Here is a 16,613-nt window from a genome sequence, read left to right on the forward strand (position 1 = left end):
GCGCGATGAGGTCTCCCCTCAGCCTCCTCTTCTCCAGGCTGAACAGCCCCAATTCCCTCAGCCGCTCCTTGTAAGACTTGTTCTCTAGACCCTTCACCAGCTTCGTTGCCCTTCTCTGGACACGCTCCAGCACCTCAGTGTCCTTCTTGTAGTGAGGGGCCCAAAACTGAACACAGTATTCGAGGTGCGGCCTCACCAGGGCCGAGTACAGGGGCACGATCACCTCCCTACTCCTGCTGGCCACACTGTTTCTGATACAGGCCAGGAACTTCCCTTGCTGGCTGCTGTGAGCTGGGGTTAGAGCAGGGCAGTGGAGGGCAGCAGGCAGGGGGACTTTCTCAGGAGTGCGACATAACACTTGAGATTCTGACTCAGAAGTTGGATTAGGAGGTAGGGGAGGAGAAGGGAAGTGTTGGCAGGAGAGTGGTATTGAAGGTGTTAACCTCGTGCCTTTCTGGGGTTTGCTTTCTGATGTATAGAGTTTTAGGAGTTGTAGCTCTGTTTACTGAAGGCTTTTTCTTTTTTCTCTTTTTTTTTAAAAAAATCGTCTAACTTGTGTAATTGCTGTGAGTTCCAAGCTGGAGCTTCCTCTTACTGTAAGCTGCACATTAATAAAACTGAACTTGCTGCATAGAAAGAGCCAAGGGGACTTTTGTTATGTGTAACACCAGCCAAGACAAAATCCCTGAAACTTTTAATTTAGTGGGTTAATTAATATCCATGCTGTTAATCGATTTTGTCTTTTTTTTAATAGTTTTAAAAAAATCCTGAGATACGATTCTGGAAACTTTAGAGAGGACACAGTAGAGCCTCAGAGCTGTGCCTTCGTCCCAAATTGTCTTGGCATCTTTTTTCTTCCTAGGAGAAGCTCTAATGAAAGACAGTTTGCCTTTCCTTACTTATCCAAAATCCAAGCTCTTTTAGTGGAAGCAGATAAGAGAGACTCTAGTAAGATGAATCCTAGATAAAGCAGTATCACATACTTAGTGAGACCACGACAGCTTCTTCCACTTCTGCCAGAAAGATGTGCAAAGGAGGACAGGGGTATGATTTTGATTTATGTTTAGTAAGGTTCTTGATTAATCTAGCAAAAGTGTTGCCTGTTTCCTGACTGTGCCAATATCGGGGTGAGTGTGTGGTGGTGCTGTTGTTTGTTCTTTCTCTCCAAACTACAGTGGAGATCCGTTCTCTAGTTGTAGCTGTAGAATATTCCCAAACAATAGCTGTTTTGAAGATGGCTTCTAAGTGCCCTGTGTAACTCTTTAAAAGTTAAGTGTTCCCTGCAGTTAATTCTTTGGAGACAATGTGTAAACTATCAGAATTCGCTGGTGCCTAAAGACATATCTAGAAACAATGACACAAAACGGAACAAACATACCATGGGGGGAGCTTCAGCTTTTTGAAGAAGTGTGACTCGAATCTTCATGCCAATTCTTTGTTTGCTTGTAAATGAACCTCTGAATAAGATTTGTCAATGCTATATGGAAAAAAAAAGTCAGGAAGCAAAGAACATCTCTGTGTGAGCCCATTAAATGGTGTTTTTTGGAAAATGCCATACGTTGGGAGATAAAAAAATCAGGATTACCCAGGCAGACAAATTTCATGCATTAGAACTGCACAGATTATTCTCCTTCGTGTCCCACCTCGTATCTTGAAAGCCTAACACCTAGTGGGAGTTCCTAGCAATTTGTGTGATTTTGCCTGTAATGTTAATCAATTTTTGGTTTTTTAACAGGAAGCCAAGCCGTTATCAGACCACTTGACCACTAACATTTTACCTTTTCACTCGCAGAATGTGAACGGTATAAAGTACCATGCCAAGAACGGCCACAGAACGCAAATCCGCGTACGCAAACCATTCAAATGTCGCTGTGGAAAGAGTTACAAGACAGCTCAGGGCCTGCGGCACCACACAATCAATTTCCATCCCCCCGTGTCTGCTGAGATTATCAGGAAGATGCAGCAATAACATGCTGGTCACAAATGTGCCAAGAAATCCTCACCAGCAGTTGCTGATTTTGAGAACAGCCACCTTTTTCAGGGGAAGCATTCAGCAACCCTTTAAAAAAAATTAAATGCATGCTTTAAAATTTTCTGTAATTTTGGAATGATGTATCTTTGTAGAGTTAATGATTTTGTACATTTGCACATGTAATCATCATACCCATTTTCATTACTTTGACATAAGGTGCTATAAAAGCTATAGGTTCTTCAGAACATTTTTCTCCAAAACAGAAAAAAATTAGGGGGGCGTTGCGTATTTAGTTGTACTGAAGTGTTGAATAGGAGCAAGAGGAGGAGAGCTTGGCACTGACATCCTTTCAAGATTGTAACGTGATGAAGACTTTCAATGCATCTGTCAATGTGTGTGCAAAACCAAAAGAATACAACCCTCGTCAAACTATAGTTAACATGCCTTACATAATGGAGTTATCAGTGGAGTAGCAAGTCTTTTAGGTAATGGAAATATAAATAAGAAAGAATGTTTAACATAATATGCTAAAAATATTTTCATACTTAAATAACATACATAAAAAGGTGTGCTTGCTGTATTTTGTATTATCCTGCAAATCTTTTTTTTTTTTTTTCCTCCCCTCTGGAAATGCTGAAAATCTTGCCATTTGAACTAGTAAACAATCACTTTAGTGTTAGAAATTACTACTTTTTTTTTTTTTTTGTACAAGATGTCATATTATGTTCACGCCCATCAAACTTTTGAGGACCAATATCCCAGTCCAACTAAATATTTACCCCTGAACTATCTGTTAGAAAGACACTTGGAAATACTTAAGTGCAAATTTATGTGTGTGTGAGAAACAATTCTCTTCATCTCAGATGAAGGTTTAAAGCACTTTGTAGTTCTCTATTGCCAACAGATTTAATGTTTTATGCGTTGCCAATTCTTGCAACTACTGTACGAGCATGTGCCTGTGGTTGCAAATAAAAATTTAAAATTCTACGCATGGTTTAAGGAGGTCCATTATTTGTGCTAAGGGAGTTTCTAATGCCTCTCCCTCATGTTCATTGTACTTTGACATTTTCTTTGTGCATTTTTTTTGCTTCTCAGTGTAGGTCAGTGCATTCCATTTGGAAGTGTCTGTTTAGCTTTACAATTAATTTTGCTGAAATATGACATATGAGCCTTATTGAAGATTAAGTGCTTCTTGCAGCAGGTGGTCAGAGACTGACTTAAAACAAAAGCCAACATGAGAGCACTTCGTGTCTGGACCATACCTGAACATTTGTCACTTACCATCCTGCCTTGAGCCGCCTTCTCTCACAAGTGCTATTCCTGGCGTTCCAGTGGGCACCCCCCGCCCTGCCCCGGCCCAGAAACACTGCTCACGCGGTGAGGGGTGGCTAGGGAGGAGCTCGCGGCGTTACACACAGCCATCGCCTTTGCTTAGTTCCTGTGAAGTGCAAAAGAAAGCTCGAATAAAGGAGGCGTGAGCTTTCCCTTTAATTTTTTCCAAAGCTTTAAAGGAAAACTTTGTAAGGATGACAATTACCTATTCTCCAGCAGAGTAAATGTCTCATTAAAATGCTTCAGAATCATCCTAATGAAGAAGTGTTTAGAACACCTGAATTGAAATAAAACATCACTTTTTCAAATCCTAGAGCGGTGACAGTGGCTGCACTGCACGGTGCTGTCGGCCGGGTTTAAAGGATGATCCAGACGTGAGGGTTACCGGCACACAAAGGCCCCGGTGGCCGCTGCCTGCCTTCTGCAGTTTTGGCAACAAACACGTTTTGGCTCTGCTCCTAGTGCAAGAAACTACAGGCTGGGTAAGGTCGTTCAACAGCTAAACAGTCGTAAAACGTCATTGTTGCATGTAAATTCCTTTCAACTATAAAAATGAAATTCCAGTTTCTATTTACCTATTCATTGTGACAGTATTATTAAACAGGTAAAGATGGGACTATTTTGTTATACTGTGTATAGTGAATGTATTGTACTGTGTCTGTGAAAAGTGTGCTTTAAATTATATTTTCATATGTTTTGTTGGGGACAAAGTACTTTAAGTTTGAAAGCGACAGAGGTTTGTTTTAGAACTGAAGGCAACTTAAAGAATTCCTGTCAAGAAAGCTGCTTATAAATGTAAATCAAATCACATTTAAAATAAACTGCCTCTGACCTAAAAAGACTGCTCTTTACTCGTTACTAACCTAAAGAGTTAAGTTCTTGGGCTGTATATAGTCTTCTATTTGTGTATTTTACTTTGGTATCATCAAACTCCGTATTCAGTAAACACCTGAAGCAACTTAAGCACTACACCATTAATGCATAAAATTACATAGAATGTTACAGCCTGAAGGAAAAAAAAAAACAGAGTATTTTGATTTAATCAGTCAAAAGGATTTCAGATTTCACGGGCTGTTTCCTTCCAACATCGCAACAGAGCTCAGGTTACCAGGTAAAATTTGTACTGGTGCTACAGGAGCCCCCTTTTATTGGTAGGATATGGGTCACCTTTCTTCTAAAGGTTTTCAGAAGTGAAGTGGCTATCGCTATGAAAGGAGAAATCATTAAAATTCTAATTTTAATTGTGGTAGAGGTATTTGGCTTCTGTGACACACCTGCAAACTCACAGGGTAGGTTATTTTAAGCAGCCCTGTCAGGGTGGCTGTTTAGCAGGGAAACTTTTTAAGTCACTCCCTGTCTACACACACATCTAAGAGAAGTTCCTGCTTTGGCACAATTGGGTTGTGAGGTTGTCCTGCCTGTGTGGGATACCAACCTCTGAGACATCGTAAAGTCTTCAATAATATGATAATTATAATAATAATATTTCGGTTTTATAGCCTGTCCTAACTGTTTTCATAAGCTGTTGAGTTATGGTAAGAAAAAAAATTGACAAAATAGTCTTTCAGCACTTCCATGCCTTACCTCAGACCATCTCTTGCTGTGCAAGTTCATAGTTAAAAAAAAAAAAAAAAAAATCTGAGACTTAAAATGGAACACGAGGACTGATGTAGTAGCTGCTGCCCACGACACTGCCATTTATCTACGTTATCCAGCTTTTAATAAATCCTGCATTGAACAGGATATTGCATGTGTTCATGAGAGAACGGCAGACAACAGAAGCTACTCAAAACCTTAATCGCCACATCTCTCTCTCAAACAAAGAACATAAATAGATGAGAGCAACAGTTCCTTTGTCATACAAAGCTGAAACATCATTTACTGTAACTATGTAAAGCCTAAACTGTTTTATTTCAAAATGAGCAGCTGGAAAAAAGGACCACTGACTCCATGAATAATTTTGCTTTTAATGTAACAAGACTACTGTACAACAAGTGGAAAGCAAATATACTTAATACAGTTAAAGTAAATATAAAATGTTTAGATATACACACATGTTTTTACTTACTGGAAAGAAATACATGAAGTTAAAATGCAGAAGGTTTTAAAAGCCCTAAGCCAAAAGGAACACAATTCACTGTTGTGAAAATATAACAATATTTTCTACTGAATGCAATTGCAACATAATGGCAATGATTTTTTTAAACAATTACTTTTAGGCATTTAAGCACAGCAGTTTCTTTCAACTCAAAAATACTGCCTTACGGTATAACGTACTTAACATTATCCCTTAAGGCAAACATTCCGTATGTAAAACTGAAGTATTTGCCATTCCTTTTGTTGCAAGCATGTAATCTCACAGTACATGCATCTACGTTTCAGAAATGTACTAGAAAACTGTATTTTCATAGGGTAAGTAAGGTAACTTTCCGATTTAACTATTACTCAAAGAAAAACTACACAAATTTGCTAGGAGAAACATCTTTATTACATTTTTAATCATGCCTCAGTTACCACGGTCAAGAGGAAACCCTAGGTGTTTTGGTGGCATTTTTATGTAGCTGAAGAGCATCATGAAGTTGGTCTCATTTTTTCTGAGGCTAAGTCATTCCTGTCCCCTTACAAATTCCACTAAGTAGGGGCATAAATAGCTACATACACAACAAGGTGGGGTTTCGTGGGGTTTTTTTAGTATAATGTTAGGTAGAGAGAAGATAACCCAATAGCAGCTTACAGCCACGATTTACCACAGCTCCCATTAGGTACATGAGCTTTTAATAGAAGTTTGCACTGTTACAGAAAAGCTGCGCTGTTCTCGTTCTGTAGGTGGACTACTCGAAGTTGTGGGTTTTTAAGCTACACTGCAAAACAAAGTATTTAATCAAAATTTAATACGTTCTGATCAAAGTGCGTCTGAACATGCCTCTCAAACCCTTGCTGATCGTAGTCAGGCGGGAACTGCTCACTGCACATGGGGCACACCTTCCAGTGACTCTCAACATGTTCCTCAAACTTGCTCTGATCATAGTTAGGTGGAAACATCACATCGCAAAGAGGGCACTTCTTGTGCACGTCAAAACTTCACGACGAGGTGGAGAGAAAGAAAAAAGGAACCAGTTATTTAATCTGTTATTGCAAACGAAAATAAAAAAGTAGGATCCTGTTGCCACCGACATTAAGAGCTTTACGGCAAACTTAAATCTGAGCAGACTTTGTATCTAAGCAAGTATCATATAGTTAATTTAAAGGTCTTTGCTGAAAGTGCTCAATACAGTTAACGTACTTTTACACAGGAATTCCAAAATAACCTGGCATTTTAAAAGCAACATAATTTTGACATAATTCCAGCTACCACTGAATACGAATCTATTGAATGTCTTAATGGCCAAGCAGTTTCATGGGAAACCACTCTCTCTGCTCATAAATGCTTGCTCTTAGCAAACATAACACTTTATAAAAGCTCTAAACTTAGGTTCACAATTAGGTTGGAAAGAGAGGGGAAAAAACAAAAGTTATTCATTCATTTACTGAAGAAATCGTCCACATTCCGTCAAAATAAGGTATAACACAAATAGTCTACCCAGTCTAACAGCATATTCTCTGACAGATAATCGTAAACCAAACATTCATTGAAAATGCTTAATAGTTTTCCATCTCCATCCCTTGAGTAAAGAAGTGCAGTTATACAGAAACCTATCCATGCCATTAAAGACTAGTAAAAGAGAACATTTACCTGGAATCAAAGCAGAAACCTGTTCCACGTTCATGCAAGAGAAGACTTGGAGGATCAGGAGCAGAAGGTACAGTGTTGTCATCATCCTATTAAAAAACAAAGGAAAAAATTTAAATACCACCCACTAGAAATAGCTTTTTTCTTTCCCCTCCAAATGTTTTTGTTATCAAGCAGAAACATGGATGAAATTTACCTTTCGTTTTATAATCTCTGCAGCGTAAGTTCTACTCCAGTGTACAAAAGGGAGAGGTGATTAATGAACATGAAAAGCTAAAGACAGACTGCCTTTTGACCATGTACCTAGAGCAGAAATCTCTGCCAGTACGGCTAGAATGCTGCTGCTAACACAGTAACCAAGGAAATGCAGGTCACCTCACTGTTAATGCCTGGGGGCTAAGTCGGAACAGAAAAACCTGTGTTAAACTGAATGCAGGGCGTCACGCTACAAACCATAAGAGCATTTTATTGAGAGCTAAAACTCAAAAATAAATTCTAGACAATAGAATGTCAAGTCAGACTTTAAAAATCTGTCAATTTAAATTTCAGCAAGGGGAAAAAAAGACATTAATTTCAATTCACATGCTTGCCTCCCAGCGGTCAGTTTTGAGTGATCTGCCCATGCCGCTCTCGCCAGCCAAGCACGTCGCACGTTTCACGCTGCCGTCAGGCGCGTCAGCTAAATTGCCCTGTTGGGCTGCTTCCTCTCATCAGCTCTGTCAGTTGTGCTCTCCCTTCACGGACACCAACAGCACATAAACAGCTGGAGCAGGCACTGATGAGGATCGCTCTGCTGACGGACAAGCAGGTTTGCCTCAGAGCTTCTATCAGGCTAGGGAGGCAGGGCGGCCTCTAGGGAATAGGCTGTTCCTCACTTCTCACAAGAGAAGAAGGAAACCTGCCTGCAATGGGAAATTCTCAAGCAGAAAAATGAAGAATACCTACAGTGACTGGATTCGGAGAGTCCCCTTCTGACAAGCAAGGGGTCAGGGCACTTATGTTTTGCAGGTTTTTGGGTTGGGTTTTTTATTCTGTGATGACACTATTACGAATTAAGATTTAAATAAGCACAGTGATGTAAGCAAACACAATTAGGGGAAGAAAACGGAACAAAAGGAAAATAAGAGAGCAGGAAGAAAATCAGAACTGTGTTTGTAAACCCATTCTTTATGCAGTATAAAACTATTATACAGCATCTCGGTTCTATTCTGCTATTAGATAACGCAGCACAAAACCTACTTATTTCAAGGTGGGAATACAGATAAATTCAGCAGAATTTTTGAAACTCCAACTCCTAGTTCATTTTCCTTTTCATCTCAAAGACGCCTTACATGCAAGAATTACGAATTATCTAGCAGATCTTCAAAACTGGATGTGCAAGGGACCCTATACAACATCATACATGCTATATGTTTCATACAGATAGCTAATACGTATATTCAAACATATTTCATTTTTAGGCTAACATACTTTGTCCTTACGAAGAGTTAACGGAAACAGGGCAGGATGGGAAGATTCCCTCAATATTGTTGTTCTCCTGACAACAGCTGTTTCGTTTCAACCATTTAACATTTCCATTAAGCAGCTAGTGGGGCTTGCTGTGACAGATGCTAGCAACAGACACATTTTCCTAACTTGCTTGCTTTGCACCTGCAGTAAAAAGGGCATATGGGTTTTAAAATATTATTTGTTCCTTTTGTCACAAAAGTGGTAGGATGCAGGTATTAAAGCAGAAAAACTATTTAAAGTACTCTTATGCTACAATGCTACAGCTTATATAGTGCCGAAAACATGACAAATTTGCTGAATACCAGACTGTATGTAAACCAGGACTTATCTGAGAAAATGAATGTGCATCTTCCTTCAAAAAAACAGTTCCACTACAAACACAGGCCTAATTAACATTTACATCCTTTAGAAAAGACTTTCTTATAATTCTTTACTGTTTGTCACTCAGTTACTTCTTGAACACAGGGCATTTTTGTCACAGCACTTACTAATACTTGGTTACAAATGACAAGGTGGATGAGGTATTTCTCTGGTGAAAGGGCTCTTCAGGCTCAAATTCCTTAAGCAACCTTTGTTTAGGATAGATTAGCAGACCCAATGACAAATGCATTATATTAAGGGTCATTAATTTTAGTTGAATAACAAGTCAGGATTTACCAATACTAAATATTAACTTGGTATATAAGGGCATTAACCAAAATTATGTGGCTAACATGATACAGAAGGGTCTCTTTTCCCATTCAAAATTATCCATGTATTCAACAAAACCCAACTTTTAGAAAGGGTCTTTACACAGACCCGAAAGAAACCGCTAAGCTGAATGCTCAACTGTAACAGAACACAGAACTCATCATTCCTGAAGTAATCTGTCTTCCATACAAATGTTAGAATACCACAGAAATTTTAGTTACCCTATCAGAAAATGAAACCTCTCGGTCTTTTTGCACGCATTACACTATGATTAAAATGTACTGAGTGGCAAATGAAATATGTTCATATAACGCATTATTCAAGTAGAACTGATGTTACCAATGCCCTCCATCCATTTATATTAGCTGTGTCAGCAGAAGTAGACTGCTTTAGCATCAGCTTCCCCACATGCATATTTCTGCTGTACTACACAGTCGAGGGGAAACTAAAGATTTTAATTAGAATCAACAAAATGCAAACGGATTTATACAAAGGTTTGCCATTTTAAAAATTTATTTTAAAAAATTCAGCACTGTCTGTCCACCTTATATAAAGCTTTAACAGGTTAATAGGTTGGGTGGGGGTTTTTCAGTTTGTTTTGGGCGGGTTTTTCACATTATTTACTCTAGTTATTTTACTTATTTGTTCAGTATTTTGCCCACACACCCCCCCGCTTTTTTTTTTTTTTTTTTTTTTTTAAAAACATTTGGGTTACCACTAGTCACTTGGTAAGATAAAATTGTTTACATCTTTTGTCCTTCCTTTCAGCTTCTGGCAAGCGTGATACCCTATCATGTACAAATATAACATTGCTCCTCATTCCTTTCTGAACAACTGATTTGGAAAAGAGTATGATGCTTTCCTCTACATGGGCGCACATGTGCTATCCTGCATTGCTGCCTTGTAGGCACTAGCTTCAACAAAAGGCAAGCACAAGTTATTAACAGTTTAAAAAAAGGCTTTTCCGATGTCAAAGTAACATTAAGTTTGGTATGTCCTAAGGATATAGCTTTCTCATGACCCAGTTCAATTAATTGTAAAAATCATACTGTGTGTTCCTTAGAGTAGCTTCTGACCCCTGCACCATGTAAGAAAGAATGACAATACTAAGTATGTATTGGTACTATGCTCTTAAGATACAGAAAGTCTGTCTCTTCAGTGTACTTTTGCTCTTGGCCAAGTATATAAAGAAAGATCAATTCTTAACGTTTTGTTATGCTTAACCCAAACAAGAAGAATGCAAATCTATATTGAGCATACCTCAAAGGGCTATTACAGAGATTACTGTATAATTAAAGAATTGTCAAACAGTAACAATGAGAACTTCATCTTAGTCTGAGAGTATTTCACAGCTATTCTAAGTACAAGTTACACTAAACAGTATACAATCACCAATAACTAAAAATTCTCATGCACTACCCTGGGGTAACTTGGAACTTCTGGAAAACACAGAAAATGTCCCATAATATTGGACTCCAACAGCTGTCTATTTATGTCATTTCAGATGGACAGAATTCCTAAAGTGCACCCTGTAAAACAGAACTATCTGAAGGGAGGACAGATCTTACTCATCTTGGTTCACAATCATTTAGTGCCCAGTTTTGTCCAGCTACTATAACCAATGATACATTCTTTATTCTTACAAATTATGTTACATATGCTTTTCAACCTGACATTTAAAAACTGGTCACTCTCCCATGTAAAACAAACCATCCCCTGAAGACTCAAAAGCCAAAATAAGAAGGCTAGTTGAAGCTGCTTTATAGAAAGTTTGACAATAACTGCCGGGAGGCCAGGCCTCAATGGCTCAGCCTATGCTGTATTTTAAGCACAGGCATCAGCTTACCCTCAAGATCCCACAGCTGAGTCATCCAAATTATTTGGACAGAAGCCCATACTCCATATTTCGAGAAAGGGACAGTTTAATCTGCCCTTTGTGTAGACCCAGAGCCAGCTTTCTTGCACTCCAGACTGATAACCAGGGACACTGCTGCACATACTTAGTCCAAGACCTCTACAGTGCCCTGCAGTGATGTAACACAGTTAATATGTGGCCTCAGCTCCTTACGAAAAGAGTCTGATAGCGTGTACCCACCACAGGTTGGCACAGTGGTTATGTAGCATAACAAATGCCAGGCCTTCTGAAGTCAGAAGTTCAGATATCTAGGTTAACGAATTATAAAGGATGCCTTTAACATCATGACTAGTATCACTGGACTGTAACTCTGACTCTTTAAAATTGCCACAATGAGTTCCACAGATTATATGAATCAAAGATAAATATAGTATTACACAATAAAACATGGTAAAAAAGAGGGGGTTTGCCACTAGAAGAAGGGAAAGCCAGACATTAACTGTCAGAAATAAGTGCAACTCACTTAGTTTTACCAAAACTAACCAATTTTGTCTCAAGTACTGCTTTCATGATTACAATTGTAATCAGTTCCAAGACTGCCAAACAAATTAGAAACAAAGCCGTGTGACACTGTACAAAAACCATAGACTTGAACAATCCCTGTCTCTGATTTCTACAGATCATTTTAACATGCTACAGTACGCAAAGTGATACCCATCTTAAGGTTTAAACAATAAATGAACAGCCACACCACTAATGTATAGTGCAGGTAAACTGGAAAGAAGAGTACATATGTTTTCTTTCTGTGATTCAGCTCTGCTGTGTGAGTGAAATCAAACAAACTCTTTTAGGTCTCACTACCCCTCTGCAAGCAGTCTGGTCTCCCAAGAGTTACCTGGATACCAACTGCTCCTTTTATGTCTATCCTATACAAAAGATAGTAACTGGCTGCCAGGATAAGATCAGGCTAATAAAGTGTAATGAGTTTTTTTGCTAGAAGAAAGGCCATTTTGGATTCATCTCAAAAAATATCCTGACCTGGTTGCCAGTTGCCAAAAGTTACACCCTCCCACCCCCCACAAATTTACTGTGACTAACAACACTGTTTAAGAGTCTCAGGATAGTTATTCTAGGCTTACTGCCAACTGTAATCAGGACTACATTTCTAAAACTCACACACTTTAGTATTAAAAATATATATATGTTTTGTTTATGGATCTCTCCCGTACATACCTGCTTCTAGAAATTATTTGCTCCAAATGATTATATTTTGGTCAATTATGGGAGCATGAGCAAATGGAAAGTTAGTGCCGAGTAGACGACGGCAGGAATTTGTGGCAAGTCAAGTATTCTACACAAAATCACCACTGTGTGCATGCTCATCTGGCATGATCAACACAGACGAGCTTATCCCTCTCAGAAATCACAGTTTAATTGGCCTAAGAGTTCCAAAAGCCAAAGCTATGAAGAATTCCAGAAAGTCTTCGAGTCATACAAAACTGATGTTTTTTCATGTCAACCAAATGCATGGAAGAGCCCGTTCCCAAGGAACGCAGTTTTGGAAGAAACAAAATCAGAACACAACCGCAAAGTTAAACAAAAATTCTGATGCATTTGCAGATGTATTCTTACTTGGTCTACAACTCAGAGTAAATGCAGACAGTAAAGGCAGCGTAAGTTTCAGCATAGCAGGAGTGTCACCATCACCTGATCTTATACTGGTACTCAAGAAAATGGCCAGTAACAAAAATGTCTTCATTGAGAAGCAGAAAGGGAAGCCTACTATACTTGGTGTAAGAGCAAACAGCGTTTCTCCTTAGGAATGTGGAAACTAAGTTCAGGTCACATTAGGAGCAAATGCCTCAGCAAAAGGATCATCTCAGTCATGAGCTTGAGAATTTTGTAACTTACCAGTAGGAAAGACAAAATGACTTTGTAGAGGGTTACAAAGATAGCAGCTGTACTCCACAGAATTGAGGATCAAATTGTTATAGTTGCAGGTACAGAAGCATCCCCAAGAAAATAATTCATGCACAACTTTAGCATGAAAATAATCCTCTTAAAGTGAGCTTAGGGCGTCTGTCATGTCTCTCCTTGTATGAATGGGAATGGTACACACCCTAGCACCCGTCCAGTACTATAAGGCTATGCAAAAATCCTTCCTCACTTGGCCAAATGTTCTGTTAAAGAGTGTACAGAACTTCTGACGCTGGAATGAGAAAGAAGCAGTGAGTGAACAGAGACCAAACTGGCACGCTTCTTATCCATCGCCAACCAAAAGAATAGTTGTGTGATATCTTGTGCCATTCCTCTAATCTATTAATGTAATTGAGAGACTCATATTTCCTCCTTGGGATAGGTAGAAAGACCAACCAACATCTCTCTGAGATTTTTAAGACGTGTATTGCTAAAAAGTACACAGGATGGCAGCCACATTAGCTCAACAGGCTGACAGTTTTTCTTCACTGGGAAGGGAAATGGAGAAGAACCTTTCTGTTGATGTAGAAAACTATGGTTGATTCGTAAAACAGTAAGCAATTTACAATTCTAATGACACAGAATAGAAACACGATCTTTTTCATATATTGCAGACAAGGTACCGTGAGTTAGATCTTTTTCAGTACACGACAAAAAACATAAATGGATCATTACTGAGGAACACAAGATTCCTTTAGGCAAAAGTAAACTCAGCACCTCGAACAAGTCTGTTACCAGACTGATAAAGAAAAAGTTTGCATTAAAAAACAAACAACACACATAAAAAACCAAAAACACCTTATGAAGACTTTTCAAAAATAAGGAGGCACATGGGATTCCTGTGCAAAAGGTTTGCATCAATTTGGACAAGTCCAAGATATTTCACTAAAGAGGACAATTTCCGTTCAAGTAAAAGAATCAAGTTTTACCACCAAAAAGAGAACTAAGGAGTCCTGACTTTCTCGGGATTTGTCTTGCATTCCCCCTAACACTCCTCCCCCCACATCTTCTCATGTTCTCTTCCTGTTTAGTTGGATTAGTGACCAGTTTGCAGCCATATTCAGGATGATTAGCCAGCTGTCGGCTGCCTGTTAGAACAAGAATTTATTAAGGTCTCTCTCTTCTCCCAAGCAATTGTCAAAAAACCTGTAGGAAGTCAGTATCTAACACCTCTACCATATGTCAAACACAACTGAAGTTACCAAAAGCAAGCAAAAACAACATCCAGAAAAAAATAAAAAATGGGGGCAAGAAGGCAAAATAAAAATCTGAACAAACTGGAAGAGAATTCTGTTTTGAGCAAACACCAGAGTACGGACGAACAGAAAATGGGTACTCCACTTACATCAATTCACAGCACAAATAATGCCGTATGAGTTGTTTAAGTGCTAGAACAGTCCAATGAAGGCAAAGGCTTTAAAACTCGAGGACTATCAACATGTAGAGTGGAAACGTGCAAATGGACAAATGCACGAAGACAAATTCTAGATTCTTTCCCTGGTGCTAAAAAAGACATGTCGCAGTTGGAAATAAAGTAACTGAATATTTACAATGAAAGAAGGTCAAGGTAGTAACAGTTGCAGAGATGTAGTTTGTAGGCTTGAAGTAATTCTACCGAATTCCCTGTCCAGAAAACACTTCTGGGAGAAGCGTTCAAGTTTCCTCCGGTGTCATCCAGATTGTTTATGAAGTTACTCAACTGCACAGGAATGTAAACAGCAACTACAGCTAGTAAGTTTGACTTGCTAGACCCCCTCATAATTTGCTGACCCACTCCTTAGGCCTAAAGGAAAGGAGATCCCATTTCTGGCCTTCATTCTGTAGAAGCAAGTCGCAAAGTTTTTCTCAGACATGTGTGCACACACTTCCCTACTCTCACCTGGTAAGACTGAAAAAAGCCTATTTGAGTCACATCTGAAAAGTCTGTTTACAGTTGTGTGTATACAACCTCTACTTCATTCTCCTATGTATCCTATGGCCCAGGGTCTCAAAGATCTGTCATCTTAGATAAATAATGTAGACATGTTCATCACCATAGGTAAATCACCACCAAAACAGCCATGAAGTGGTGGAAGTGACTACAACACCCTCAAGTTCTTGAACTAATATAACATGTAGTAATAGGAATGTGGAGAGGAAGATGACAGAAGTCGATACAATGGTAATATTTTAAACAAAGCAGCAAAACTACCAATCGTTCTCTTCTAGGAGGGAATCCTCCTCCAACCAAAGGCTCAACATCTTACTTGTTTAAAAATGCACAGAATTACATCTTAAGCTTATTTTAAAAACCAGTACAACAAATGATAATCTCTTCATATTTATCATTTTATATTTGCTGTTTCTTCTGCACAAACGACAGGCTCTCCTTTATTACGAGTTACCTACATATATGGAAGTTTTCCTTGGTTATTTCATTAAATACACCAAAGATAAAACAGTTTTAATGCAGTATCACTAAGTCTCTCTAGAAAGATTCTTGCAACTACTCATTTCCATGTAAATTTGTACACTACTGTCCTGGTTTAACATACAGTCTCTTTTTGGGAGGAGCAAGCAACTGATTCTCATTTGAAAGTAAAAAAATAAAGATATAAATTATTTGATTTAAAGGCACCTTTTCTCAAGTTGAACTTTATTTAAGCCTGTTATATTCCATCTCATTACAAAAATCCAAGCTGTGTCAGCAAATGAGCACAAGACTCTAGCACTGTTTCTCTTGGGTTTGCAAGAGGGCAAAGCACATAGATCAGAAAGAACACCCTGCTAATTAAACTGAAGCAGATGACTAAAGAAGAGAAGAGCTTGTCATATGTAATATCTATGTCAAGAATGATCAGATTAAATATGCAAAATCTGAAGTAAAGGTGGGCAACAGCATTAAGCTCACATTCTAGATCTTGAACAGGCTGCAAAAGTTCTGACAGTTTCTCTAATTATTCACAGTAATGGACACTGGGGGCAAAAGGTAGGAGGGAGAAATACATTTTTCTCCATTATAGGTGCTGAGCACCAGGGCTAAAATCATGCCTGTCTGAACACTGATCAGTTTCTGCAAAGGTTAATAGCAATTAAATGTGGCAAACTAGACTAAATGAGAAACAGGTCATGATACCACTGTACTTGCAAAGAGCACAATACTTTGCAGAAAGGTATTTCTTGTTTAATATTTTTGAAGGTGCAGGAGTACTTAGAATAAGAAAGAGTAATAAGTCTGTTCTTGTTCAAATGAAGACATACAGTCCAGTTTATTACAGAAGCCAATTTACTAAAACCATTTTTTATACCAGAACGTGCAAGTTAACTGTATTAAAAAGAAAAGCTAATAAGTTTCCACTTAAAACATACAAAGCCCTAAAAAATAGATCAGTGAGAATCTGTCACTTTCAGTTTAATCAGCTTTAGGTAACAGTCAACTAGCTCTTCCAAATACATGTCTAACAGCAAAGAACATTCAAAATGGAAATTAATAAATGCAGATTTGCAAAAGACAGAACAAAAGATTAATACATTAAAGTGAAGTATCTAATACGATACCAATTTTCATT

At 38.5% G+C, this 16,613-nt stretch overlaps 2 protein-coding genes across 2 annotated transcripts in view; one reads left to right on the top strand and one right to left on the bottom strand.

Annotated features, from left to right (window-relative positions):
* The window catches only part of JAZF1 (JAZF zinc finger 1), a 32,388-nt gene extending 28,245 nt beyond the window's left edge, over positions 1 to 4,143 (top strand). Inside the window, exon 3 of the mRNA XM_009579606.1 lies at positions 1,793 to 4,143. Coding sequence (XP_009577901.1) covers positions 1,793 to 1,969 — 177 coding nt within the window. The 3' untranslated portion in view covers positions 1,970 to 4,143. The remainder of the gene's footprint in view (positions 1 to 1,792) is intronic.
* Positions 4,144 to 5,251: 1,108 nt separating this feature from the next.
* The window catches only part of TAX1BP1 (Tax1 (human T-cell leukemia virus type I) binding protein 1), a gene marked incomplete at its 5' end in the record, with an annotated part of 30,298 nt that continues 18,936 nt past the window's right edge, over positions 5,252 to 16,613 (bottom strand). Inside the window, 2 exons of the mRNA XM_009579607.1 lie at positions 5,252 to 6,383; positions 7,038 to 7,123. Of these exons, the coding sequence (XP_009577902.1) occupies positions 6,182 to 6,383; positions 7,038 to 7,123 (288 nt within the window). The remainder of the gene's footprint in view (positions 6,384 to 7,037; positions 7,124 to 16,613) is intronic.

Source organism: Fulmarus glacialis, unplaced genomic scaffold (genome assembly GCF_000690835.1).
Source record: "Fulmarus glacialis isolate BGI_N327 unplaced genomic scaffold, ASM69083v1 scaffold966, whole genome shotgun sequence".
In the NCBI taxonomy this organism is placed as follows: domain Eukaryota; kingdom Metazoa; phylum Chordata; class Aves; order Procellariiformes; family Procellariidae; genus Fulmarus; species Fulmarus glacialis.